Genomic DNA, 27,446 nt, shown 5'->3' with positions numbered 1-27,446 from the left:
TCCACCCTAACTACCAGTAATACTGATCTTGAAATTGCCCACATATTGTAGGGAAATACATACTTTTGTTTGGATGGCAGTGTTTTCACCGTTGCTAAATTGTATTTGTACTTCCAGTGATTTCAAATTAGGAAACTGTGTTACCATTCATGCAATGATATTAATGTGGTGTAAATGTTAGGTGAAGTGAGGCCTCAGTATCCACTGCCCTCCTTTTTCAGGAGCTTTTCAGAATCCATGCTCCCAATAAAGGTTTTTTTCAGTGCAATGTTTGCCAGCATCCGGTAGAAGGCCATCTCTGTACAATTTATTTTCTTTTTTCTTTTAAGCGTAACATATGACATGTACAGTGCTGACTCTGTGAAGAAATGAGCAAATTGCACTTATTTTTCCTACAAGAAGGGGTTAAATGTCAGACTTCTTTACACTGAAAGAAAGGGACACATTCGAAGAGCTTTGCACTGGTTGTTAGCTGTAGTTGTAATGGATGAAGCTGAGCTGTATTTGGCTCACAATCTAAAACAAATCTGACACCCCTAAATTATAATATGATCATGACATGTGGAATGTAACTCTGGAATTACTTAGGAATGTTGTGGACAGGAACCCAAGTCAGAAAATGGTTTTGTATTTGTGAAGTGAATTAGCAATAAGCTCATACCTGAACTAATCTTAGTCTATTCTCTCGGTTAAGTTGTTTGACATTTCTTCTTTTTTACCACCAGAGGGTAGCACAATACAATAATAGGTGGAAGATTTTTAGGAAATCCTACAGCAGGTTTCACTTAATTTCTATATATTTTCTTTTGGACAGCTGAAAAAATATGTTCTCTCACAAGGATTTGTATTGCTTATTCAGCTTTAAAACATGAATATATATACATACACACACATACATACACATATATATATAATTAGGAAGACTTGACTGAGATGCAATGTTGGAAACAAACAGACAAGCAGAATTATGTAATCCTTATTTTTTATGTGATCTTTTTCATTTAGTTTAGGAATAATTTGAAATAATAGTGTCAATATTACACATGTTTATATTTATTTTCCCTCACTGTGTTGCAATTACAGTAAAGGCTGTAATTCATAGATCACATAATGACAAGAGCATAGCTTCTGCAAAGATACACAACGCACATTTAGCACATTTCCAGCACCAACCTGGTTGTAGCCTCATTTTAGACTTCAAACTAACTGATTGACTGAGCTCAACCTACGGGGCCACAGTCAGTGTAAACAGGTGCAAACGCCTTCTAGTGTCATTTCCAATAAAGATAACCCTCCATGGCCACCGAAACAGTATCTTAGATATTTTAATACACAGTTAATGCTCATCATTTTGTCCAGCTTGCTGAGGGCGTGACAGAGATAGATATTAGGATTGGCAATTCATGAATCTTTCATGGTCATTTAAATCCAGACTGTATGTGTTGAATCTGTCTAAGGGGTTTTATCCTTTGTAAAGGCTGTTACCAGTTCAAATGCCTTCCATGCAGATTTCCATTGTGGTTCCAAAGCAACTGCCTAGGCATCCCATTACCTTGTACCATCTCCAGTGACTCAAATGTTGTTCCCTGTCAGGTGTTTAGAGGTCTGTGTTGTGTATTCAGCACCTGTGCCAGATTCAGTGGCCCTGCTCTGAGCTCTTTGATGTGTGTGTGTGTGTGGGTGTGAAAGAGAGAGAGGACAGGCGAAATGCAAAATGGACAGCCCCAGTCCATTTTGCTGCTCCTCTTCCCCATGACCACCACCTCTGAGTCCACAGAGGGCTATCCTGAAAGCTAAACCCCCCCCCCCACACACACACACAGAAATAAGCACACGCATATTTCTGTGTGGGCTTAGTCAAAAGCACCACTGGTAGGAGCCTGGCTGAGAATTTATATCATAGTGAATAAGCTTTCACACACATTCCTCTCACACACTCAGATTAAACTCATGAAAAACAAAAAACCCTGCTTCACAATGCCCTTTTCTCCTTGCGGCATCTTGTTATAGATCTAACAACCAGCATGTCTTTGAACACAACAACCTATAGTTTTGAGGATGCCATTTAGAAATTGTGATTTTAAAGGATGTTTCTTGTTGATTAGTACTTGGATCTTTTTATTGTGGGAGCATCATGAAAAATAAGCCAAAATGAGCAAAGAAAACACAAGAAATATGAACAGTAAGAATCTGGTATGGAAGTAAGATGGTTAAAATCCCCAAACTCTCTGTTGTCAACATCTATGATAGTTCCCAGCTCCAGTTCCAAATTACAGAGTCATGATAGCTGTGCGTGCATAATTTTGCTGTCTGATGAGGGATTGTTGCCAACATTGTAGATGCATCATAAACTGTATAAACGCCGAATGTAGCCCCTCAGGTCAAAAACATACAGTCTATCATCTGAAAAATGAAACCAGTGTGAATATGCCCTAAATCGGTATTAATTTCTGTGGCCAGCAGGGGGCGACTCATCTATGAGATGACAACACTACTTCTCCTGAAACTCTTTCTGGCTGTTTGTTTGTCTGCAAACTCTTCCACCAGCATCAGGAGTTGGGCAACCAAGCTTGGCACACAGGTACATCTTAGGCCCCTGAAGGTTCTTATCTATATCAGATATTATGACCTCATCATGATCCCCAGCAACCACCTAGCAACTGGCTAAAATTACCCGCTTTTAATATTGATGTATCTACAACACAGAATTCTGTTGTTTTAATTTCACAACAGTAACATTTAATCTAACGCCACAAAAGCTGAATTATGAGATGATATATTACAACACAACATGTTGCCCAGCAACCACTTAGCAACAGGTTAAAGTGACCCATCTTTGGTACATAAACAACATCTGCCCCACGTGTTTGTGGTATGAATCACTAATGTCAAGTCCTCTTCTGTACACATATTGTTAATTACACTTCCTTTTAAAACACAGCAGATTATAATGCAGGGTATGTTTGAGGCTTAGCTACAATGTGATTGAAATGGTGATAATACATGGGTGCCCCATACTTTGCTTTACCCTTTGCTCCTGACAGCAAGATTGCAATGGCCAAAATCCTAAAGACAAGTCTTCAAAGCAGGAGTACACAAATATCGCAGTAGCTACGTACATTTTCCCCCCCATAAAGTCTGCATGTCTGCAAGTCGGCATTCATTTTAGGTTTCACATTCAACTTTTTAGAAAAATCGTCCATTGTTTAAATAAAATAGTTGAACACCTGGTTTATCACTCCTTTGTTTGTGAAATGAAAATAAAAAAATTAGGCCCAAGTAGTAATTAACAGAATTGTGCTGCTTCTATGAACGACTACTGATGCAGATTATGTGCTAAATCGCTTCCTTATCTTTGCCATTGCCCCTCTGGATTTTAATTTTTCTCCTTATCTTAACATCTCTTTGTCTTTTCCTGTGTTTGTTGGTGATTATGATGTTTTTTTCTGGGTGTCAGTTTGCCCTTTTCTAACCATTTTATCAGTCAACTACAGCAATCTGTCTCCACGTTTCTCTTTTTACTGTATGTGCTCTTCCTGTAAATCAGACTGCTGCCAGGTCTCAGCTTTGCAAGCAGTTCATCCAGTCTTGAATATTTTAGTTACAGGGTTATTGATTGGTTCTGCTTGGCCCATCTGGAAGCTTAAGCAGTGAAAGTGCCATATCTCAACAGTAGAAGACGCTGCATGGACGATAACTCCTAAGTTTTTTTAAACGACCATATTCCAATAATACTAAATCAAATACATCTGAATAGCCACTTTCATTGTTATCAGCCTGAACGGGACACACACACACACACAGACACACACACACAGACACACACACACACACACAAAGTGACCCATCCCTGCTGCATTTGCCTGTGGGTGCAGGTGCTCTCCTAGTGGCTGGTGAGCCACACCAGTTAATTAATACCACTGGAGTGTGTCAAGAGAAGGGAAGGAAAAATGCTGTTGTTGGCAGAAAAGTGAATGAGTGACTTTTTAAACTTTTAAACTTCATTTTACCTCAAAACAGACTAAAAGTTACGGGTCTGCATTCTTTGGGGTTGGACTGCATCCGTAGCCTTTGGGGGGAATACACAAACAAACATTCATACAAATGGAAACCCTAACACAGGCGTGGATGTTTGAGCCTGCGTACTGTATGATGAGGATGCTGGTGAAATGCATGTACGCGTATGCGTGTGAGTCTTTCAAGACTAGACAGACTTGACATCCTGTTGACTTTGATCTCCTAGCTCGAAGTATCTGAGGTGGTAAATATTTTCGGATTTGTGACATTTTCTTCCTCTGATACTCTTTCCTCAAGAAACACGGATATACTGCGTAATCCTCTGTGCCAGCAGATCTCTTTATAAACCCATTTGGCGTGAGTGTGAGGTGTGATTTGTTTTCCTGATGAACAGCACTGACCATTACAAGAGAAGACACATTTAAGAACATCAGACAGAGGGGGAGCAGCTCCCCCAGTTGGTGTCTGCAAGCTGTCATGTTACCATCGTCGGTCTTCAAGCCTGGGCTTTCCTTCAAAAACACAAAAATAATTACACACTCGGGCCACACAGTAGCAGAAATAAGCACTCAAAATAACACAGGGCACTCATGTGACAAGAAAAAAAAGAAGTCATTCACAGATATGTTTTTTATTTTCCTACAAAAATATTTTACAATAGAAAACACAGCTTAAAATATACACAGTCCACTTAGTGATGCAACAGCTGCAGAACCCTTCAACTCAAATATATCAGTCTATAGGTAAATATATCTTTACAGCAAGAATCAATTCAGCGGGGATACAGGGAACTGTAGAACTATGAGCTGATCAAAGCAATGTAAAAGATACTGAATTATAAACTGATTTCAATAGTAGATACAACTAAACTGAGTGGAAGGAATGCTTATAACCCAGAGGTGAAAATGAGCAGCTGTTCCTCACTTAGTCCGATGATTCAGGCATGGAAACTGGTCCGTCCACCTACTCATCCATGCATCCGTCTACCTCTCACAGCAGGAGTAGGAGCATTCAAACATTGATGCTCATTGCAAGCACACGAGAGCACAGGCGGGATGTTCGTGTGTGTGCACGCAGTGGGGTTTATTAAAAGGTCGGTTCCACAAATAAAAAAAAATATCATGTTTACCTCTGGTGCTATGCTGCCTTGCAGGTAGTTTTGGGTTTATCTCTCCAGTTTGAGTAAAATAGAGATGAATGGAAAGCAGCAGTGCTCGTGAACACCACGCACAAAAATGACTCTGAATTACTTGCAAATTCAACAGTAGTGTATCTTTTCAGAAAGTGTTCCTGTTATTCTGAATCATTTACAGGTCTTGTTGCAAACTGGAACTAATTTGTAACACCAGAAAATCACTGTGAGTTCTGTAGGTTGGTCAGAGCAACACCAACATTATTTTTGGCATAGAAAATGTATTGTGGTACTAAAATCTGTGTGTGTGATGTTTGTTTTTGTCTCTCTGTGTATGGACAGACTGCAAATCAATTTTCCATTGGGGACAATAAAGTTAGCAAAATAAATCCATGTACATAGCTGGTTATAATCTGAGTTTGAATATAAAAAGAAAACATGGTTTAGGTTATTTAAAACAAATTTTGGGCTGATAATGGATCAGTGCTCCTTTTTATAATGGGTGTATTCCTTTGCACTTGCCTTCAAGTCAAAATAAAATTTGTATGTTTGTCATGTGATGATTTGCTGCTGTAAACTTAAAAAAACATTTCTATTCACTTACAATTATTCCTTTGCAGAGATTTGGCCGTTAATCATTTGCTGAAGCCATTTTCACACATGCACTGTGGCCCTGAACCGAGCACAAGCATTTTACATGGATCAGACAATAAACAGTCTGTACCCAGCCAGCTCACTAAAACAAAGTCCATGCGATGTCTGATTAGGTGCATGTGAGAATAGTGCATGTAACTGACCAGTGGATTACAGTTAGTGGGCTTTATGTGTCCTGCTCCCTTTCCAAAAGCAGAGTACCTGAAGTATCTGTTTGCTGCATGAAGAAAAATTATGACAATGCACCGGATGAACTCCTCACTTCTTCTCGTGTGCATGTATGAAAACAGCTTGTAAAGCACTGAAAGCTGGGTGATGCCCATAAGAATGACTGCTTGATGGCAGTGCCCCTTGAAAGTCATGGTAAATAAATAACAGCAAATTTAGAGCAAAAAGATACTAAATTATATAAGAAGAATATTTTCCAGTTGTTGGTTTGTTCACTGGCCCTCTGTCCCATGCTTTAGCATCATAGCAGTTCAAAGCGGAGAGCCAGCGAGAGCGTCCAGAGAGGTGGCAGCAGCCAAACGAGGGATGGGGATGGGCGGACGCCTAAAGGCGAGGCGGTGTCAGAGGTGCAGGAGCACACCTCGTATCCATTCTCTGCGTGGTCTGGGTGGCGGTGCACGTTGACTCTCGTCTCTGTGCTTTTGGGCTGTGTGTCCGGAGAGTCCGACTGCATCTCTGTGCACAACAGCCAGTCCGTTGCGATGAGGCGGGGGTATCCTGCCTCCACCTCCATGTCGCTGCCTGGCACTCGCCAGTACTCCTTCCCCTTAAAGAAATAGGACGAGCCTTCGGAGACACAGATTAGAAGGTGGGGATTAGTGTGTGTGTGCATGAACTACACATAAAAGAATACAATACTAGACTTTATACTAATTGCAGTTCAGAATTGTCTTTGCTCTTCGCTCAAACTCAATAAGCAGAGAACACATTAAACACCAAGGGCTATAATTTGTACCCAGCGTGCTAAGTGTTTATGTTTAGCATTTTCACTTATTACCTTGCCCCACAGTACATCTGTTTGATAAACCAGAATGTGTGTGTACCAGGTGTCTACATCCATCATGGAAAATGATATCATTTAATTTAATATAACAGCTGCGTTTTCCACCAGTGTGCCTTGGAGAGGAAACTCCACTGCAGTTTACAAACTTGCATGGACCGTAGCAGAAAAACTATAAAACGGTCTCAGAAAAAATGACATTTATATACAAACTAAATGACCACAGCAAAAAACTGTGGAAAGAAATGCAAATTTGCTTGATTTTAACAAAAATATCCATGTGATATGAAAGACGGCATGCTTATTTATGCAAGTTGTCTCCTGGAAACTCTGGTGGTCATACTCCAGCCATCGCTCCGATCAGCACTGAAGTAACTGGTGAAACAGGTAATTTTTTAAATGTACTTTCATTTCAAATTTTATTTAAGAGTCATGAATCAAACCAGTAAAAATGGGACTCATGAAAATATACATGGAAAGTATATAAGGCAAAAACAGAGTTTGTATAATTCTAATGAAAGTCAAATATTGAAAATTTATATTTGGCATGACCACTTTTATTCTTCAACACACCCTGAAATATCTCAGGCAGCTTCATTCAAAGCTCTTCTCTGGACACTGATGGCCTTTTCTTTCTTTCAAGATGATCCTATATAGCTACAATAAGAGATCTGGGGGTGTGGGGAGGCCAATCCATGACTGACAATATTCCAGTGTGTGTTTTTCTATCCAGGTATGCTTTTACTGTTCTAGCAGTATGCTTGGGATCATTTTCATGCTGAAAAATGAAGCTGTCAATGTGCCAATCAGATTCTCTCTACATGGTATTGCATGGTGGATCAAAATCTGATGGTACTTTTCTGGATTCATAACTCCAACACATTTGATCATCACTGTGGTACCTTTCTGTCCTCCTCTGTAGATAATCATTAAGATTTGAACCAGTAATTACAAATTTGGATCCATCATTCCAAACGACCTGTTGCCACTGATTTCCAGCGCACTTTTTGTATAATTTGTCACACCTCAGTTTTTTCCTGCCTTCATTAAGAATGGCTTCTTTACAGCCAACCTTCCAATCTTCTATTTTTGATGAGGCTTTAGCGAACAGTAAATGGATCAACAGAGGGGTCAGATGAATCACTCAGGTCCTCAGTCAGGTCTTTGATGGATTTACTGTTTCTTGGAGACTTTCGTTTACTGTTCATCTGCAGTAAAAACTCTGAAAGAGCTTCAGAAATCCTGGAGAACTACTGCTCAAGATCAGTATAAAAAAATTACAAGAATGCCTGGTTCCTTGCACGCAAAATATACATTTGCACATGCTGTACTTTCATATTAGATATTAACATGTGATCCTTTTGAAGAAATAATTAAGTAAAACTGACATGCACTGGATATGTAGTATAAAGTGGATTTTGTATTTGCCTTTGCTGTTCAGACCATAGCACTGCCTTATGGGTGCTCTTGACATAATAATTGAACTGTCAGTTGATTGCTACTGATATACCCACCACTGTGCCTGTCTATTCACTACAAGGCACTTAAGTTAATTAGAGTCACCAGAATACCAAATGGGCATTGGCACTGTGTTTCTGATGTAAATGCCACTTTGCTGAGTGCCATTATGACAAATATTTTCAGGGTTTTTCAGATGTGGTATTATGAATGATAATAACATACAAAGTTTGTGGGCAATATTTTCATCGCACGTTCTTTTTTCTTGCTCTATTTCTGATGCGGCTATAAGAGTATAGTGAATGCACTCATTGAAATTGTGTTCATTTGAGACAAAAAAATATTGAATTACAGAATGAAATGAAAAACCTAACACCTCCAAATGAATGCATTAATATGTGCTTAAAGTTTTGAATGTAGTTTACAAACTCATAATAAGCTTCCTGATCTCCCGCAGACTGAATTCGTTAACGTGAAGGCGCCCACTTCCTCCAAGGCTGTTCACTTGATTCCTATGAATTTTTTCATTAACCAGTGACTATGACAAACAAGCAGAGGGAAGTAAACATGTGATAATGGTGTGGCTCATTAATAAGTAAGTGGCAAGAGATAAACAAGTAAAGGAGTTTGAGCAAAGTGAAAAATGTTTTCCCATTGTTAATGGCCTTGGAGCTCGCCAAGTACAGAAGAGCTCCAAGAGCTATAGCTTTATAACTCCGGAGTGAATAGTGTTTGTCTGTGAATGCTTATTCAGACGTATATATACCTAAACCGCATCTTATTCTATCACAGTGTGTGAGGAAGTGTTGGAGGAAGTGGGGAAATGAGAAGAAAGACAATAACAACAAAAGATAAGGATTTATTAAGGCACCTGTAGCCATAATAGAAAATGCTCGATATTGTCTTCAGAACTGCTTTAATTATTTGTGGCATAAAGAGAAAGTGCCAGAAACATTCTTCAGAGATTTGGGTCCATATTGACATGATAGCATCACACAGTTGCTGCAGATTTTTCAGCTGCATATTCATAATGTAATCTCTCGTTCCTTCACATCCCAAAGGTGCTCTACTGGATTGAGATCTGATAGCTGTGGAGGCCATTTTACTTCAGAGAACTCATTGTCATAATTGAGAAATCAACTTGAGATGATTCGAGCTTTGTGACATGGTGTGTTATCACCTCAGGGAACAGGTACGCTGTGCTCACAAAGGGATGGGCATGGTCAGCAACAATACTCAGGTAGGTTGTGCCATTCAAACGATGCTCAGTTGGTCCTAAGGGGCACTAAAGTGTGCCAAGACCATATCCCTCACAGGATTACATCACCAGGAGCAGCCTAAAAAAGGCAGGAATTTATCCATATTTTCATCTTGTCGATAACAAATCCAAACTGAAATTCACCAGTCAAGGTTCTTTCAATTTCCTAATGTCCAATTTTGGTAAGCCTGTCTTGGCTGACACGAGTGTGGTGTCGTGCTGCTGTAGTCCATCTGCTTCAAGGTTCGAAGCATTTTCTGCATAACTTGGTTGTATTACTGTTGCTCCTGTTTTTATGCTTATACTCATTTTGAACGTCAGCAGCTCGTGTTGAACATGTACTGTGTTGTTGCAATGCGATTTGTTCATTAGATATTTGTGTTAATAAGCAGCTGAATAGGTGTACCCAAAAAAGTAGCCAGTGAGTGTATATCTGAAGTAATGTACTGCCTGCATTGCTGTCACTTACTGTATGTTTTTGGTTATTGCACTAATGTTCATATCCATGCATTGTCCTTAAAAATGCATGCCAAACAGCTTTCATGTCAAACACAATTTCTGAAGTGAAATAAAAGGATGAGTGTCTGTACTCCCAGGACGCTTTGCCTCCATTTTCTACATTTTCTCAGGTCGAAACCTAGATGGTAAAATGTGGCAAGACCCACAGCTTTTACAAGAAATCCTCATTCTTATAATAGTGCTGCTCCTGAAATAAATGCTTTTGCTTTGTAGTTTGTGTTTGTGTTGGGTAATAAGAACAATTAAAATGCCTAAAAAGTGCAATGCAAGTTGATGTGGCAGCTGTGCTGGTCTAGCAGTTTTCCTCTAAGTGGGTGAAGGCTCACAGCACCTAGTAATCCTTTTCCTGTGCATAATCATGAGGATGTATTCACACTTAGCTACAGCATAGTACAATAAAGAGCCCAAGATGCACTATCGTGCATGGAAACACACCTATGGAGTTTAATTCTTCTGGGTACTCCCAATCTTTACCCTACCTACACAGCCAAATTACAATCCTAAAGCAGCTCTCTGTTTGCAAAAAGCGTAGGCCACAGGGTCTTCACCTTTCAAACATGTCCTCACTTTCTAACTTTAAGTATCATTTTGATCTTCACAAAGAGAATATAGTACACATTCTACTTTCTCCTCTGTCACAGTTATTGGAAGATCAAACTTGTACAGTAGGGCTTAATGTCACTTTGTCTTTTTCAACTTGTTCTTTCTTTCCCTCGGAGATCAAGCGTCCTACAGCTGTCAGAATCTGGAGAATACACTTCATGTCACTGAGTTCTGGCTAATAATACAGCTTCTTTGACTGAAGATGAGTCATGAGCTGTGCAGAACAAATAAAGTTCATGAAGACAGTGAACCCTTTAAGTTTCATCCACCGTTATAGGTTATATAAGCTTGTGACTCTATGCGGACTCGTAGTAATTTTCACCTATATAAAGGGTGTAAACTAATTAGGTGATTTATATGATAAGTTATGCCAGTAACTTATCTTGAAGGACATCTTCTTTTTACTTCAGTGCTGAAATATGTGAATCAAAGAATGACGCTGTTATACTTTTGTAATTAAATCGTGTACAAAGATGAAAACCAACAACACATTCCACAAGCTTCCCAGTGAGTCTCTCGCCCCCAAGGCCATTAATGCTCACTAGGCATGTAATTTCTTTTATTAATCAATTAAAAATACTTTAACTTCTTTTGTGCTGCTTAGCAAATCTTTTCTGAAACAGGAATAATATTTATTCACAACCATCTTTTGCTGTGTATTAAAACACACTAATCGGCACTTGTGTACCTTCATAGTGTCGGTGAGGTTGACTACAGATGGACTACCCTGCCAAAGTTCATGATAATGATAGTGCATGTAATGGTGTGGCTCTCAATTAAAAACAATTAAAACAGCTCTATGGACCAAAGCAATGAAGCATGTGCAAGAGTGTCTTCACAGTTAATACCTTTAGCTACTATTGTTTCATTAGTTTTGGCCTTTTCATTAACAACAACAACAACAAAAAAATAAATAAATAATGCATGTCTGACTTTATGCAATGAACTGGGAAAACTGAACACAAATATAATTGGTCTCATTGGTCTCATATTTACCCTAATGACTGCTTTTGAGTAAATGCTGCCTTTAGTCATGGCAATTCTTAGCTGTGTAATAATGCACACTTATCAGCATTTATGTACCATGACAGTTTTGGTGAGGCTGAAAAAATAAAGACTGCCCTGCCAAAGTTCATACTCATATTCCCCTGATTGGCAAATGGTTACTGGAAGTTGCTGCCAGTTACTTGGTGAAACTGCTTGTTAAGAGGTAGATGGGGTTCCATCAAAAGACTCATAGACAGCATGCAACACACTGACTTGTCCCTAAACACTTGCCGACTGTCTGTGAAGCCTGAAAGTTGAAAAGCGCACAACAAAGCAGAAACAGATCATTCGATAGTGACCAAATAACAAGGAGGCTTTTGATGAGCTGTTCAACAACAGCTGGGGAAAAGACAATTTTACTTTTAATTTTACTAGTGGTCTCTAGGCCTGTGCACTAAGGCCTTAACTCAAGATGATATTTTGACTCTACTAATTTGACAGTACTGCACATATAGTGTTAGCTGAGTGAGTACTGTACTGATGTCAGCAGCTATGATTGTTTTTAGAATTACAGAAGCATTTATAGACTCTTTCCCTCCATTTTTCAACCATTTTCTATGGTTTTACTGTCATTTCCTGTTTTTCTAAAATTAGTATCATGTGAATGAATCTATATTTCTAACAACTTTAATATCTTTGTCCTGAAGTCTTATATTCTCTATTACTTACACATTCTTCGAGTATTTCTAAATAATTTTTATGGCAAGGTGTCACCACGTGTCCTCTTTCCTCATTGGTGTCGTATCACTCTCTTTCCCTTTGTCTGTTTCGATCTCTATTCTTTGTCTATTCACACTGAGATGGTGAAACAAACAGAGAACAGGCTTTGATGTGGCTTCAATTCCCAGGTCCCACGGTTTGTATATGTGCGTTTAGGCATACGGGTTTCCAACTTGACTGCTTTTATCTCAAAACGATAAAAACAACAACAACAACAACAACAACAACAACAACAAAAAACCTCCAAAACAATCTTCATCCGAGCAAGTGCTTTAGCACCATTTAAGAATTATAAAAATTGATCAAGGCACACTACTGCGACTATAAAAGCAAAAACCAAAATGGATTTAAATTTAGCAAGTTTTGCAAAGACAGTTGGATCTTCTCCCCTGTGTCAGCCTTTCAACTTGAGTTTCAATTTTAGTAAAAGGAAATCAGAGAGAGCCAAATTTGCCAAGAAGGGTGGGTGGCAACCTGTAGATGCTTCACAAGGAGACAGCATCGAAAAGTATGGACTGTTTTAGGTTCATAACCACCCCGTAAACTCTATCTAGACTAACCTGTTTACACGTGTGAACACCTTTCATTCACAAGTGTTCTTTCATGTAAACTGCACTTGCATGGGGTGGTGTAACAGGGAGCAGAAGGTTTGTTTCTTGTTGAAAATTCTGCAGAGGAAGAACAAGTACCCTTATGTGTACACAGACACACACACACACACACGCAAATATACAAACATGTGGGTAAACTCATCAAAGAGCTTGGAGACCTCCGAGTCTACAAGCTTAGAATACAGAACACAGACCACTGACAGGGAAAAGAGCTTTGTTGTATTTACATGCGCTGCAAGGTTGGTTAGAGACATCCTGGCTTCCACTGAGCATTCTCAAATGTTAAAAATAAGTGTCTGCTTTTTTGATGGATTTTCAAAATCCAAAAACACTCTCAAGCACCATCCAGAGCCTAATACACTGACAGAAAAGAACTGCTGCTTTTGTTTGAACACATGGTGTTCAGGCGATTTTACAACTCTTAACCAAGATACAGGAGTGATGTGTTGTGACCTTGACTCAGCTGGTACAGTGGAGCTATACAAAGTGATTACACTGGGCAAGCTCCAAGGTTTGACACTGCGAATATGAAGCAGTGTTGGCAGACAAGACCATGTGTGCAACGCCAATAACAGATAAAGGTTAAAGAAAAACAAACTCCCAACCCTCTATTGACACATGAAAAAAATTAAACAAATTAATAAACAAATGCAAATGTTCTTCTAATCTGTATCCTACAGCCACACCGAAACAATCATGGATGCATCCAAGGAATGCCAAATATAAATAAACTAAAATGAAATAGGAGCAAATGGTGGAACAAAATGCACTGCGTGAATAATGAAAACTCTTAAAGGACACGTATTAGGCTTTTGATTCGTCTCGGAATCTGAACACTGAATCCCCAGAACATGCTTAAATTTTTAAATCCATGGAACATGCTTCACTTATTCTGAAAGATCCATGACAGAAATAATAGATCACAAATTGCACTGCAGGTTACAGGAGTCAGCTGGACAAAAAACAACCTCGGTGTTACAACATGACTGGCTGTGAGTATTCCAGAGGGCAGTCTCACATTATTCATGTAAGAATGAAGTATACATTTTAAGACTGAAGAATAAGCAAAACAAAAGGTTTTGGTAAAATAACCATATTCTGCCAAACGACACTTAAATTCAATGACACTGTTGGCTGGTGTCATTTGTATTGTATTGACTTAAAATGATAAATGTTAACATTTATAATGTAAAAGAAGAAGGTACGACAGGACCAAAATCACAAGGATACGCTCTCTGTGAACTACAAAGCTGTACATTTAATTTTATAGCAATCTATAATATCTCTACAGCATTTTTAAAATTAAACAATCTGGTTTTTGCCTTCAGACCTGCATCAGTTCTTTGGGGTACAAATTCAACACGGGGCTAGAAACATACCTCAGAGATTTTGGTCCATATTGACATGACAGCATCACACAGCTGCTCCAGATTTTTTCAGCGTCATGATGCAAAATTCCCATTCCACCACATCCCAAAGGTGTTCTATTAATGGCTACGGAGGCCATTTGAGTAAAGTGAACTCAATGTCAAATTGAGTCAAAAAGCAATGCTAACGTGTTAAGAGTTTGCTTTTTGCATATGTTAAAGAAAAGTAACGGGCTCCTAATAGAGGGAATCAACTAGGAACCACAACATTGTGTAAAAAAATCCCACGACAAATCATTCAGTGACATTTAAAGAGATACTTCTGAATGGACTGACTGGCTCAGTGAATGACACTGCCATCCTTATGCCAATAGCAAGGCCTAAAATTTCATCCAAGACTTGAAGCTGCATTCCTAACTTGCCTAATTGTTCTGTTGTCTCATATTCTTCTCAAACTTTATTCCGGTCTAAGGACTTCCCCTGAGAACGGTGTTGCATAGTCTTGCCTTAGGCTTAGAAAATAGCACAGCAGACTACTGGTTTGATGCTGTGGTGGAGTGTTACAACTCTATTTTTCTCAGAGAAATGTAATCATTTTCCCCTGGAAGAAACTGACAGGCAATTCATCATTTATATGTTGAATCTAATCAATCAGAGTGTCTTTATAATCAATTTTTAATCAAGACAGAAGCGGTCAAAAATATGTCACTGGCTTTACTCTGAGGACATTCTGACTCTGGGTGATTGATTAAGGTGTAGTTTTGATCATTTTTTTTTAGGATGATGTAAACAATTTGCTATGCAGATTTATTATCAAACATATGGTTATTTGTAAGTTCCTTAAAGGAAATAAACTCTTTAGTGTTTTTCTTAAATTTCAAATGATCATCACTCACTGTAAAGCACTGCAGAAAGAAACTTTAGGTTCTGCGTCTTCTACCTCTAGCTCTGTCTTAGAGCACACGACACTTCAGTGTCTGAAACAAAGCGCTCAGTTTACTTTGTTTTAGTTGAAAATCCTGGATAAGGACAAGATGTCCATGTCAAATTTCACAGTAAAGTAAATGGTTAACCAACTGGTATGCATACTGTGCTATGCAATTCTAATCAAAGTCACATCATTATTCTGTACATACAATCCGCTATCTATCAAGGACATGCACTCACATGCACTCACATGCACTCACACATACAACAGTGCATGCATCAGGGAAGGTCTGGGGTTCAGTATCTTGCCCAAGGACACAACTGTGCCAGTGTCAACTTTGCCTCTCTTTTTCATCATTTTATGCACATAAGATCGGCGGGCAAAACTGTAAAAACAAAAAGAAAAAAAGATTACTTACCATCAGACCACCTCATGGCATCATCAAGTTGTGATGGCAGCCCTTTCCAGAGGTTGCTGTCCTTAGGGTAGCCCAGGTCCATTCGTCTCAGGTGGTCATCGTATCGCCAATAGCGGTTGTCCTTAAAGAAGTAGGTTTTGTCGTTGTGTAGCCAAACAAAGGCAGCGTCCACACCCTCCAATGGTAGGCCAAAATCACTGATGGGACGAGGGTAACCTTCCTCCACAATATTGTCTTTAAATACCCAGTATTTTAAACCTAAAGAAAGTTAAATATAACGAGTTAAAACCTACTTACCATTATGATGTTTTATAAAGATAAATGTTTTATAAAGAAAAGACATCTGAGAGGATACATTTGAAAAGAAAATAATGAAAGGAAATAATTTAAAAAAAACCAAAACGCACACATATGTTTTTTTGTGTTGCTTTTTTGTCTTAACCACAGTGGTAGCTCAAAAGTTGTAGCTTGTTTATGTCCTTCTTTTCAATACTTTAAATGTCATTGCCTGACTCCTCTCCTACTCACATAGAATTACAAAATACACAATTTCCTTAAAAATACCACCTGCTCTCTTCCAATGTTTTTGATACTGTACCTTTAAAAAACACAATTTTGTGGTCCCCAGGCCTCTCGTATACTGCATCCACGCTATCCAGATTGGTTGGGAGGCCCCGCCAGAAGCGATGGATCTGAGCAGGACGCAGAGACACCAGGTGCTTCTCTCTTGTTAGTCGCCAGAAGTACTTCCCTATGAAGAACAGGTTCAAAATAAGAGGAACAACACTATTACCGGTGTTGCTCTAAATGTCCTTCCAGACTTAATCATGTAAAGTGTACAAGAAACACAACAAGCAATGACCTAGAAGTGACAAGGAGCAGCCCTAGTTTGAAAGGTTTGATATTTGTGGCAGGAAGACATAATACATTATTAAAGGCTGCTAAGAGCTACAGATAAATCAAAATATTCTATTAATTATCTACAAACTTTCCATGTCCTTGATTTTAAAGTGTGACAACAAAAAACGAATTATATTAAAAAGTTCTATGGAAACATCGTTAAAATTCAGTAGACTTCACTAACACTGCTACTGCAGAAGGTATGCAAGTCTGTTTCTTGTTTCCGTTGTCAGTGGGAGGCTAGGGGTCATTCCTCCAGAGGGCAAGCATGAAAGGGTGATGTAATTTTTATACTGAAGTCTCTCAGCAGGGCTCAACTGGCTCAGTTGGGTATCTACAACTACCACCTCGCTCTCATTCTCTTTCCCTTTCTCACTTCTTTCATTTGACTCTTTCTCTACTGCTGCTCTTTTGGCTAATTTCTCGTTTCTTTTCTTTTCTTTTCTGTTTTGTTTTGGGTTATTTTCCCTCCCCTCATAGCTCTGCAGCTTTGCATATCTCTTTCGCTGTTTGTGCTGTTGTACCTTTGAAAAAGAAGGCCTCTCCTCGTATCTGGGCCACTGCATCAAAGTGACTGGTGCATCTGTCTGGGGTATCTCGTGCCAGCCTGAGAGAGATGGGAAGAAAGTAAGAAGGGAAAAACAGCGTAAAATGAGCGATAACAAGGATCTGCTGGATTCTAAACTGGACATTTCTAAAACTTTAGACCTCTAGCCACCACAGAAAATGTTGTATCTTGGTTCTAATGACTCACCTCTCATTTGCAAAAATTTCCTCAGTTGTGAAAAGTGAAAAAAATTATTTGACCGATTATATTGCTTAGCTCTTTACTGACATGCGTCGACCCCTTCTGAGAAATTTTGCACAAGCTGTTCCTGATATCCTCTCAGGTTCCTGTGCGTGAAGTATTGAAACCATGCTAAAAGAAGTGAGTAGCTATCAGGCTGACATGGTGAAATCCCTGGGTGCGTTTATCCCCAAGGTTTTTAAGTGATTTAAATCACTGACGTGGCCTGCATGCCAATGATGAAGCCATTAGCACCACAGGGCTGAGAGTGAGAGCCTGCCAGGCCTTATATTACCAACAAAGGTCTCTATTCAGAACTCTATTAGTGCTAAACCACAGTGTAGTGGTCAGTATCGATGCCCTTGTCGGGCCTAATCTAGCTTTTTCCACACATCATGACCTGACCAAGGCAGCAGGAAACAATTAATGAAGCTAGTGGACGTCTGGAACTGGCGAGCAAATGCTGCTAAATGTTCATCTGTGGTGTTTTAGCATTACCTCGCCATGTGTAGTTGTATTTGTACCTCCACCCACCTGAAACTAACTAAACTCTGTAGACCTTCAGACTAAAGTTTCTTCAGGTTTGCTTTGTATTTGGGGGCTACCCCAGGCTGGGGTTGAGTGATTAGGTTGTGTGTGTGATGTGTGCGAGAGAGTGTATGTACTCTCAAAATGTATAAATGGACAAAATGCAGTCTAATTAAGCTTGATAACCTAAAGAAACTACAGCTTGATAGCTGCCCAACTGTCTTCTGAGAATTGCTTAATTTGATGGGCAAGGTCCCATGCTCACTCTTGGCTAATTTCCTTTTTAGTACCTTACAAGTTCTATCAAGTCTCCCCCTCCTCGCAAGAAAATGTTTTTTTTTTTACAATGAATGTAAGCCTGCATACATTCATTACACTGCGTCTCAGTGGAAGTAACAAAAACCTGATACAATTATAAAACAATCACAATGCAATTATGTACAAGGAATCATCCCAAAAACTGAAATCTCTTTGTAATGTGATTCAATCCAGTGAAATAAAACGAATGAATACCACCTGCATGAGGCCTGTGGATGTAAATTCATTTATTGTCATGACTTTAATATCACCATTTTTCCACAACTATGTAAATAGACAGAATGCACATTGAGAAGATGGTTTATTTGCTTCTGCTGAGGCTTGTTTTCACCTTTTCGCCAATCAAAAAGCATTTCACTGAGTTGTGTCCTGAGATGAACTGTGCTTTGAGTTTTATTGACACAGACCCTCTGGCCATCATGCCTGCTTAACTAAATTTATGAAATTAAGATGAAATGAATACTGAAATTGGCTTTCCTCCTTCCAAACAATGCAGCTAATCTAGGTAAAAGAGACCTTAAAACAACTACTAAGGAATTAATCAAGTGATATTTATGGACTGCATTATTATTAAAGTGCCAGATCTATTTCTGTTGCATTTAAAAGATAACAGATACCTTTTATACTTCTACTTACACGACCGTGGACCTGTTTTCAGGAAGATCTAGCAGGACAGGAGGCTCGGCTGTCTGAGACGAACTGCCTGGTTGATTTGTGTGGGATACTGAGTCTCTAACACCTGGGAAAAGAAGACAAACATATATAATAACAATAAATCCCCTATACTTTTTTTGATAATTTATTTAGTTTCTTTTCTTCTCCATTTGTGTCTTACATTTCATATGACACATTTTCAGTCCCATTGCCACAGGATCATAATGGCTTAATGCCATGGTGACCATATTTTGATTTCCAAAAAAGAGGACACTTTAATAAACTTTAAACTTTAATAAAACTGTTTACTTAAAGAAAACTTTAATGTATTTAAACTATGCCTTCTCTGTGCAGTTAATGAATGGTGAAATAAAAAATGTCATATAGGCTTTTACAAGTCAGCAAGTGCAAAAAAAGAGGACAGTTGGTCACCCTAATAATGCCAATAATTTGGCATTAACATCAGCACAAAAATTGTGCACCGGGAACTTTGCGGCATGGGTTTCCAAGCACTTCCTGTGGGATTTATATACAAGGTGGTTCGGGACTTTTGTCTGTGCAAGTGTGTGCAGGGATAGACAATTAGATAACTAGGTAGAAACAAAAGAAGATTCATCACTCAAAGTGAATTAAAACTGCCCTGAGGGCACCCTATGTGGTCTCATACTATTTTAGAAGACAGTTTAAAATTGTAAGATGTAGAAAAAGAATAGAGCCCTTGAGTTCAGTTTGCACTACTGAACTCTATGCCATCAACTTGATGGTTGCAGCTCTTACTGCAGTACAGTAAGATCATGTGGATCACAATGGATTTTCTCTGCTTGTTCCAGTACTCATAGGTAGGACACTGTCTGAACAAAACGGGTTAGCTTTGATTTTAATGACAGAAAAAAGTTGCCAAATCATTCAACAATGGAGGAGTCAAAAATATGTATGACTAAAATAAATATGTGAGGTTACAGTGCTATCAGTGCAGACAGAAAGATATTTGTAGGACTGGTCATTGGTTGGTTAGGAATAACCACGGGGGTTGTGATCACCAACATTTTTTTGTATCCAAAGTCATCTCAAAATGAGGTAGTTTGATCATTTCCACGTATCACAATATTCCCCTTCAGCAGGATTCAGTAATTCAAATCACACGCCGCCATTATTTATCCCTGCACTTGATTGTGTTTTTCTAAAAGTCATCCTTTTCTTTCTTTCTTGTCTCACTGTCACTTTCTGGATCAGGGAAAGGTTTGATGAAGTCACATGGCATAATGAGGTCCAATTAACTGCATCCATGTTTTCATTAAATCAATAACCTTGCTCTGCAGAGCTCATAAATTGGTACCCCCTGCATGAGATGAGGCTGCTGTATCTTCAGTCTCCTGAGCTGTCACAGCCACTAGTTTACTGCGAGACAAACATAATTACAGCCAAGGATCATGACTCACGGCCAGCAGAGAAGGATTCTATGAAGGGTCGGAGACTTCACAGCATTGATCATGTTTGACACTGCTTGTTACTAATGATGATTCATCAGGTAAGCAGATAATTTTGTGAGTATTTACTGCAGCACATATTTCATATTAATGATGGGAAAAAACAAAACTATATTTCCAGTAAAGAGGCTTAGCCAGGAGCATAAAATTGTTCAATATAATTATGGAAATACACGAAACAGCTGACTGTAATATGAAAAATAAATTAAGCAGTTCTGATTTAGGTCATATATTGATACAGGCCTTGAGCCACCCCTCATTTCTTTATGTTTTGCCAGGAAATGGGAAATAGGTGCAGTGACCTACTGGAATGTGCAAATATGCACCAACAACAGGTGCAGATGCAGGTCCTGTGTCAGGTCTTTGCTGGCTTTTTCCTTATTTTCAGGACATGACAGTGCAATTCATTTGCTATAGATAGTTTTTTAGGCCTGCTACTTCTACTTTGTTATATGTGCAATGTGTTGTTAAGGACATGCTGCACACTGTGCTGACACGTGTCAAGTTCTCAGCTAATTCTAATTACCTTGTTGGTGCAAAAATACCATTTTATGCCTGTTGAAATGTTGTCTCTTGTGTGTAACCAGGTCACAAATTACATATTGTTATAATTACACAAAATGTGTTCTAAACTCCAAACTGTTCTTTTAGGATCCCCAAGCCTGCAGTTATCTTCATTGTCAGTGAGAGCCCCTCCTCATCCTTTTCTTCTTCTTTGGTGCAACCCTATAAATTTGGGGTACCCCTTTTTGGTCTCTCCCCTTTTCTACAATTCCCCTGTGGGAGAGGTTGATATCATTTATTGTCCAACACTAATTATATCTTTATCCACCCTGCCACAGTGATTTTTCTAATTGTGTGTTTTAGTTCATTATTGGCATCATTATGCCTGTCTTTACTTGCTGTCATTATCCTTTTCATAGTTACACAGCCAGTTTGCTTTTATGCCTTAACATCACACACCCCATTACTACTACTATGAAACAAAGAATACAAATGTTTATGAATTTGTGCTTTTCAGTAACACCTGAGGCAGAATCAATAAATGGAAATTTGTTAGGAATCAAAGTAATTTACTTTTCTGGCTCATCTCCCTGACACACACACACACACACACACGGGCGCCTTCTACATACCATAAAGCTGCCAAACTCTGACTTTGTCTTCATAGGGTAGATCATATTTTAGAGGGTCTCCAACAGGGCCCTGGTAGTATGGTCTCATGATGGACTCCATTGCAGAGGTGTGGACCAGACCGATGGCATGACCAAACTCATGGACTGCGACTGCAAATAGATCCATGCCGTGAGAGTCTGAAAGAGACAGAAAAGGGATTACACAAAAAATGAAAGTAAGCACACTGTTAAAAGTCTCGCTTAGTGAAACATAAAGAAGAAAAAGCAAACCTCTTTAGAAATGCACTCTAAAGGTCAAAGGTCACTATACACAACACAAGTAATGCTCTGTAAAATTGCTACTATTATGACTATAGTTCCTGTATTTCGTGCATGTTTATAGCCATTATTTAAGACAGGTATAACAATGACCACTCCAATTTGTTTATCAAGTACATTTGTGGTCCATGCTTATCCAGTGTAAGGATTTACTGCTGCTTTGCATTTGATTTTATGACAAGATAATCAATTAATCAAAAAATACCTCATAGAGAATCACAGCAGGCCATGTGTAATGTCACAGCTTGCAGATTGCTATAAAGAAGTAGTTCTAGGTCTTCAGCTGCAGACACTGATCATGTGTAAATGGATAATCTGCTTCTTCCTCCGTGGCCAACAGTCTGTTTTGATTGGTCACACATGTTCAATTAGCATTAGCATTCAGTGATAGAAAGTGTGGCATGAAAGACTTTTTGGTAAATTGCTTTGGAGAGATCCACAGCGACGGTCGCCAATGTGACCTTTCTGCTATGGGTCTGCACCCTTAATTGACCCTTTTCTTTTTTTTTTTGTCCAACTTGTGGTGCAAATTGAGAGGAATGACAGACAGCTCAGGAAGCTCTGAGTGTTGCAGGTGTGTGGTATAGTGAGATAACTATGGTAATACTGCCTGAGTCCCTGGGCCGCCAATCAAAATCTTAGTGCGGAAAGACACCTAAAGAGGCTGCAGGCTATTAAAGCGCCTTCCCTCCAACTTCAGCTAAAACATAAAAAGAAAAATCCTCCCAAACCCCTTGTCTGACTCTGTGACGTAAGACAGAACCTGGGGCTTGGAGATTTAGATTTCCAAAAAAATGAAGAGGTACCGTGTCAAACCAAGCTAGCTCAGAGTTCCTTGTTGGCTATGTGCGCAAGTCTGCATTCAGTAAACCATAGGTCGGCCACGGCCTGGGACACGCACTCGTGCTTACAGTATTCACCTGGGGTGGTCAGGAGGCAAATGCCAACTCTAATCTACAGAAGCACATGTTGCAGGTGAACAATAGGAAGGAAAGAAAGGGAGAGAGAGTGAGGGAGAAAGGGAGAACAGGGACTCAGAGCACAGTATGTACCATGTCATCGCATTTAAGGTCCACGTGAAGCAGACATAATAGACAGAATGACTGAGGACAAAGTCAGAGAGGCAAGGATTGTGTGAATGCACCAAATTCTTTTAGAAAAGACTGAGACACACGGAGAGAGAGAGAGAGAGAGAGAGAGAGAGAGAGAGAGAGAGACAGAGAGACAGAGAGAGAGAGAGTAGACTTCAGTGTGGCTCTTCAGACTGTTACATTCTTAGGGATTCAATCTTTGTTCTTCCAGATTCACCACTGACCCATTAAGCAGCTTTTTTATCAGTCCAAATGCTTTCATGGCATGGAGCTGAGAATAGAAATTAATAGCTTCATTTGGTAGACCTTTTAACCCTCTCTTGACTGTCAGTTCTCCAGTCCACAAAGATGAGGATCACAGGACTCTGTTGCTTTGATCTTGGTCAAGAAGACCCATAAAAAACATCACAGTTCCTTAGTGGATGCCCTAAAGTCAGCCTATGTCAATAGCATGAATATCTATAATCAGTACTTCCTGCTGTCTTTGCAACTAGTCACAAATTCCTCACTCAAGATTTAGTAATTAAGCTAATTTTACTCTTTTGATGACCAAAAATAGCTTGTAATAACTCAATCAGTGTCACTCATAGCATAAATACAACTATTTTTAACTGGACTATATGAATGCACATAGGAGACGTGTTTGCCACAAAACAGTATGCAGTTTTAGGGTTAGCATAAAATACTCAGTGCTACTTTGATAAGATCCTCTTCCCATCTTTTGCTAATTTAAACACGGTGAAGCTTATGCATAAGTTCAGTAATGAAAACGTGTAATCACTCACCTGCCTGCTTTCCTGGTTGTTCGACTGCTAGTCTGTTCTTTACATCACTTCCACTTTCCCACACTGTCAAAGTCAATACCGACATCATTACTCTAGCCCAACCATCCTCTTGCCTGCCTTCAGCGAGCCAATCAGCCTCCAACAAGTGTGCTTTAAATCTGAGTGCTCTTCTGTCACTATGAAAAGAATAATCTTAGAGATTCATTCATTTCTGTATCACAATAAATGTTATCTTTAAATACAGTTGACAATGTTTCCCCTTAACTTCCCCATTTTATTAAGTGTCAGGTCAGTCTTTAGAGTTCAAACTGATTAGTTACATCTGGAAGTTGTGTAAATACCCTGAAACAACTTATTTTTGGAAAAGAACTAACTCATGTGTTAGCTACCTGTAACTAGTTGTTAACATCAACACAAATATCTAATTAGCACACACACAGCAGCTTGATGCATGCCGACATGCAGACACAGTCAAGATGACTTGCTGAAGTTCAAAGTGAACAAGGTGATTTAGGGAAGAAAGGCAATTTAAGTGACTTTGACTGTGGCATGGTTATTGGTGCCAGACGAGCTGGTCTGAATAGTTCAGAAAGTGCTGATCTACTGGGATTTTTCCACAGAGCCATTGTAGGGTTCACAAAAAAGAGAAAATATCCAGTGCACTGCAGTTCTCCAGATGAAAATGCCTCGTTGATGCCAGAGGTGACAGGACAATGGCCAGGCTGCTTTGAGCTGAAAGGCAACTCAAATAACAACTCATTACAACCAAAGAAGGACAAAGAGCATCTCTGAATGCATGACATGCTGAACCTTGCAGCAGATGGGCTACAGCAGAGGAAGACCACTGGGTGCCACTCCTGTTAGCTAAGAACTGGAAACTGAGGTTACATTTCTCACAGGCTTTAAAAAAATTGAAAACTGTCCTAATTATTGCTGTCACATTCAGATGGTAGGATCAGAATTTGGTGTAGACAAAGTAAAAGCGTGGCACACATTGGGCCAATAGAAGCAGTTGAGCCTTATTAAATGCTACAGCCTGCCTGAGTACTGTTGCTGACCATGTTCATCCCTTTATGACCACAGTGTATCCATTTCCTTGTGGGTGATAAAGCACCATGTCACAAAGCTGTTTTGTTGAAAATGAAAATGACTTTGCTCAAGCAAAATGCCCTCCACAGCTACCACATCTCAATCCAATAGAGCATGTTAGAGATGTGAAGGAGAGATTTGCATGATGGATGTGCAGCTGACAAATCTGCAGCAACTTTGTGATGATATCATGTCAATATACACCAAAATCTCTGAGGAATGTTTCAATCTTGTTGAATCTGTGCCATGAAGAATTCTGAAGGCAAAAGGGGCCCAAGCTGCTTCTACAAAGTGTACCTAACAAAGTAGCATATCTGTATATCCCCCCCCAACACTTCCGTCATTTCCATGTTTTGCCTCGTGTTCTGTCAGTATGTTTTATTTCCCATCATTAAATTTCTAATATTGTGCTCCTAGGAAGTACAATCCTCTCTGAGGTTACTGACTTAATCACTAAAAAGGTTTTGCGAGGATGCACTTCATGCTCAGGACTTCCACACTGTCTGTAATGGTATTGGCTCACAGCCAAAATTCAGTCCACCCAGGCAAAATGCTACGCTTTCCCTTGTTTGGGCCACGCCAGAAGAAAAAAAAAATCTCTCTAGCAGAGGTCAGAACGTTCTTCCAAATATCTGCTGCTCCTCAAGCCGACATCCATCACTGTAATCAAAATCTATCCCCATCATTAAAGCAATTCCTTCACTAATACATATTCTTTAGCACAAACAAATAAACAATCCTACTAAATAATCGATACAAAATAATACGCTGCTGTTAAGGTCTCCTTCACACATCACATTTAGCACAGAACACTGTAATCCCTTAATGACCTCCAATACGATTGGTGAGCCCCGTAAGTCCCGTCCACTGCTCCAGTTATTCAAACAGAGTTGTTAGTAACCAGACAAACTGAACACTCAGATAAGAGACACAACCACACGCAGTATTTTTACAGGATGAAACTCTTTCTTGTGTGTTTTCCTTCTTTATATTGGTATGTTTTCTATGACACATTGAATTCTGATACAAATACATATATGAAGTGAAACGGCTGCTTTAGAGAAGATTTTTAGTTATATTTTGTTGACTCTAAAGGAAAAAATAAATAGTGCAATACAATACTCCAGTGGACAAAGTTTATAATTGCTGAACTCTTTCACACCATCCCACTGTTACGTGTACCTGTTCTAACTTTATCGTTTGTTTATTGTCTGTGGAATTTGATCCTGTTTCTATTTCCTGGCACTGAATTGTTCTGCAGCATTGTTTGGTGGGTTTTTTCTATTTTCTTTTCAGTAACATGTTATTGTTAACATACATCAGTCTGGAAATGTGGTTTGAAAACCAGGGCACAGATAAGGCACGCTGTAATGTAAAGTTAAGGTTTAAAGAAAAAAAACCTTTAAATTGCTGTTTCAAATAATGCTCTATGAATGTAATAGCACAATGTAGCCGAGAGAGACTAGAGTTTGATATCTTCAATGATTCTTTCATGTTTTCTGTTCTCTTGTAGCTTGTAAAGTATACACTTCCCCTCCTCTCTGCTGCCAACAAAACAATAGGAGGACGGGGAAAATAAAGTGTAACGATCATTGGAAAAGACACAACAAAAATAGGGTAACATGCCCAATATGCCAACCATTCCTCTCTCATACAGAAACATAAACAGTACACAGAATGTGTGCATGTATTCCCAACACACACACACACAGAAAAAAAAATTGAATGTCATGAAAAATTCACCTGCCTAATGATGCTTTTGTTTTAGTCAGGGTAATCAGTTTGTAGAAGCAGATTGCTGGCTGAGTGATAATTAATACAAGCAATCTGCTGCCTGTCAAAGCAAAAACAGCACTTCCAGACCTCCGCTTATTTGATCTCACCGAGATTCCACCTCTCACGACTCCTAATGGATGCCAGAACCATCCATCTACACAGCAGGGGTGAACTAGCCTGTTAAATATAGTGCTTAATTTCCACTATTCAGCAGCATCATACACATTAGGAATTGGCCTTAGCAGACCCAGATTTAGGGTCCCGCTGAGAACAATGCACCGGGAGATGGGGGAAAGGAATTAGCAAAGGCAATTACTCAGATACGGATTTGTCTGATAATGTTCATTTTTCTGAAGACAATTACATAGCTCCACAATCTGCTGAAGCGCCAACACTCATTTTTTACCTTGTGGGCTGACCTAACACGCTTAGATCTTCCCAAGGGATTATCACGCCTCTGAAAAAGTTGCTAAGAGCAACAATTTATGATTCTGATAGCTTTGCCTGTTGTCTTACAAGCAGACGGATATGTAGTTCAGCAGTGATACCGGCATCAGCTAAGCAATGCCTTGGAGACAAGCTAGGCAAGCTGATGACGCTAGAGCGGGATGCAAGATAGCAGCAAGGGGGACACTGGCAGAGTGTGACGTGAAGAAATTAAGAGCTGTTTAATTAACTTTTTTCCCTGAGCCTCACAACATCAGCCTGGCAGCTTCAATGTGTTAGAGAAGGCAATTTTAACAGCTAAACAAAACATTAAAATCTGGACGTGAGCTGAACTGTGCACCCAGCACCACAGAAGAAAAGAGAACTCATCAACTCTGACTTTCTTTGGG

At 39.3% G+C, this 27,446-nt stretch overlaps 1 protein-coding gene across 1 annotated transcript in view; it reads right to left on the bottom strand.

Annotated features, from left to right (window-relative positions):
* Window positions 1-4,667: 4,667 nt before the first annotated feature.
* The window catches only part of LOC102794347 (matrix metalloproteinase-17-like), a 90,298-nt gene continuing 67,519 nt past the window's right edge, over window positions 4,668-27,446 (bottom strand). Inside the window, exons 6-11 of the mRNA XM_035909818.2 lie at window positions 21,552-21,728; window positions 18,911-19,013; window positions 17,166-17,248; window positions 16,340-16,492; window positions 15,742-15,999; window positions 4,668-6,598 (exon numbers count right to left, since the gene is read on the bottom strand). Of these exons, the coding sequence (XP_035765711.2) occupies window positions 6,273-6,598; window positions 15,742-15,999; window positions 16,340-16,492; window positions 17,166-17,248; window positions 18,911-19,013; window positions 21,552-21,728 (1,100 nt within the window). The 3' untranslated portion in view covers window positions 4,668-6,272. The remainder of the gene's footprint in view (window positions 6,599-15,741; window positions 16,000-16,339; window positions 16,493-17,165; window positions 17,249-18,910; window positions 19,014-21,551; window positions 21,729-27,446) is intronic.

Source organism: Neolamprologus brichardi, chromosome 7 (assembly GCF_056152115.1).
Source record: "Neolamprologus brichardi isolate AB-2024 chromosome 7, ASM5615211v1, whole genome shotgun sequence".
NCBI lineage: Eukaryota > Metazoa > Chordata > Actinopteri > Cichliformes > Cichlidae > Neolamprologus > Neolamprologus brichardi.
The sequence above is the reverse complement of the archived record's forward strand: the minus strand, read 5'-3'. Positions and strand labels throughout refer to the sequence as shown.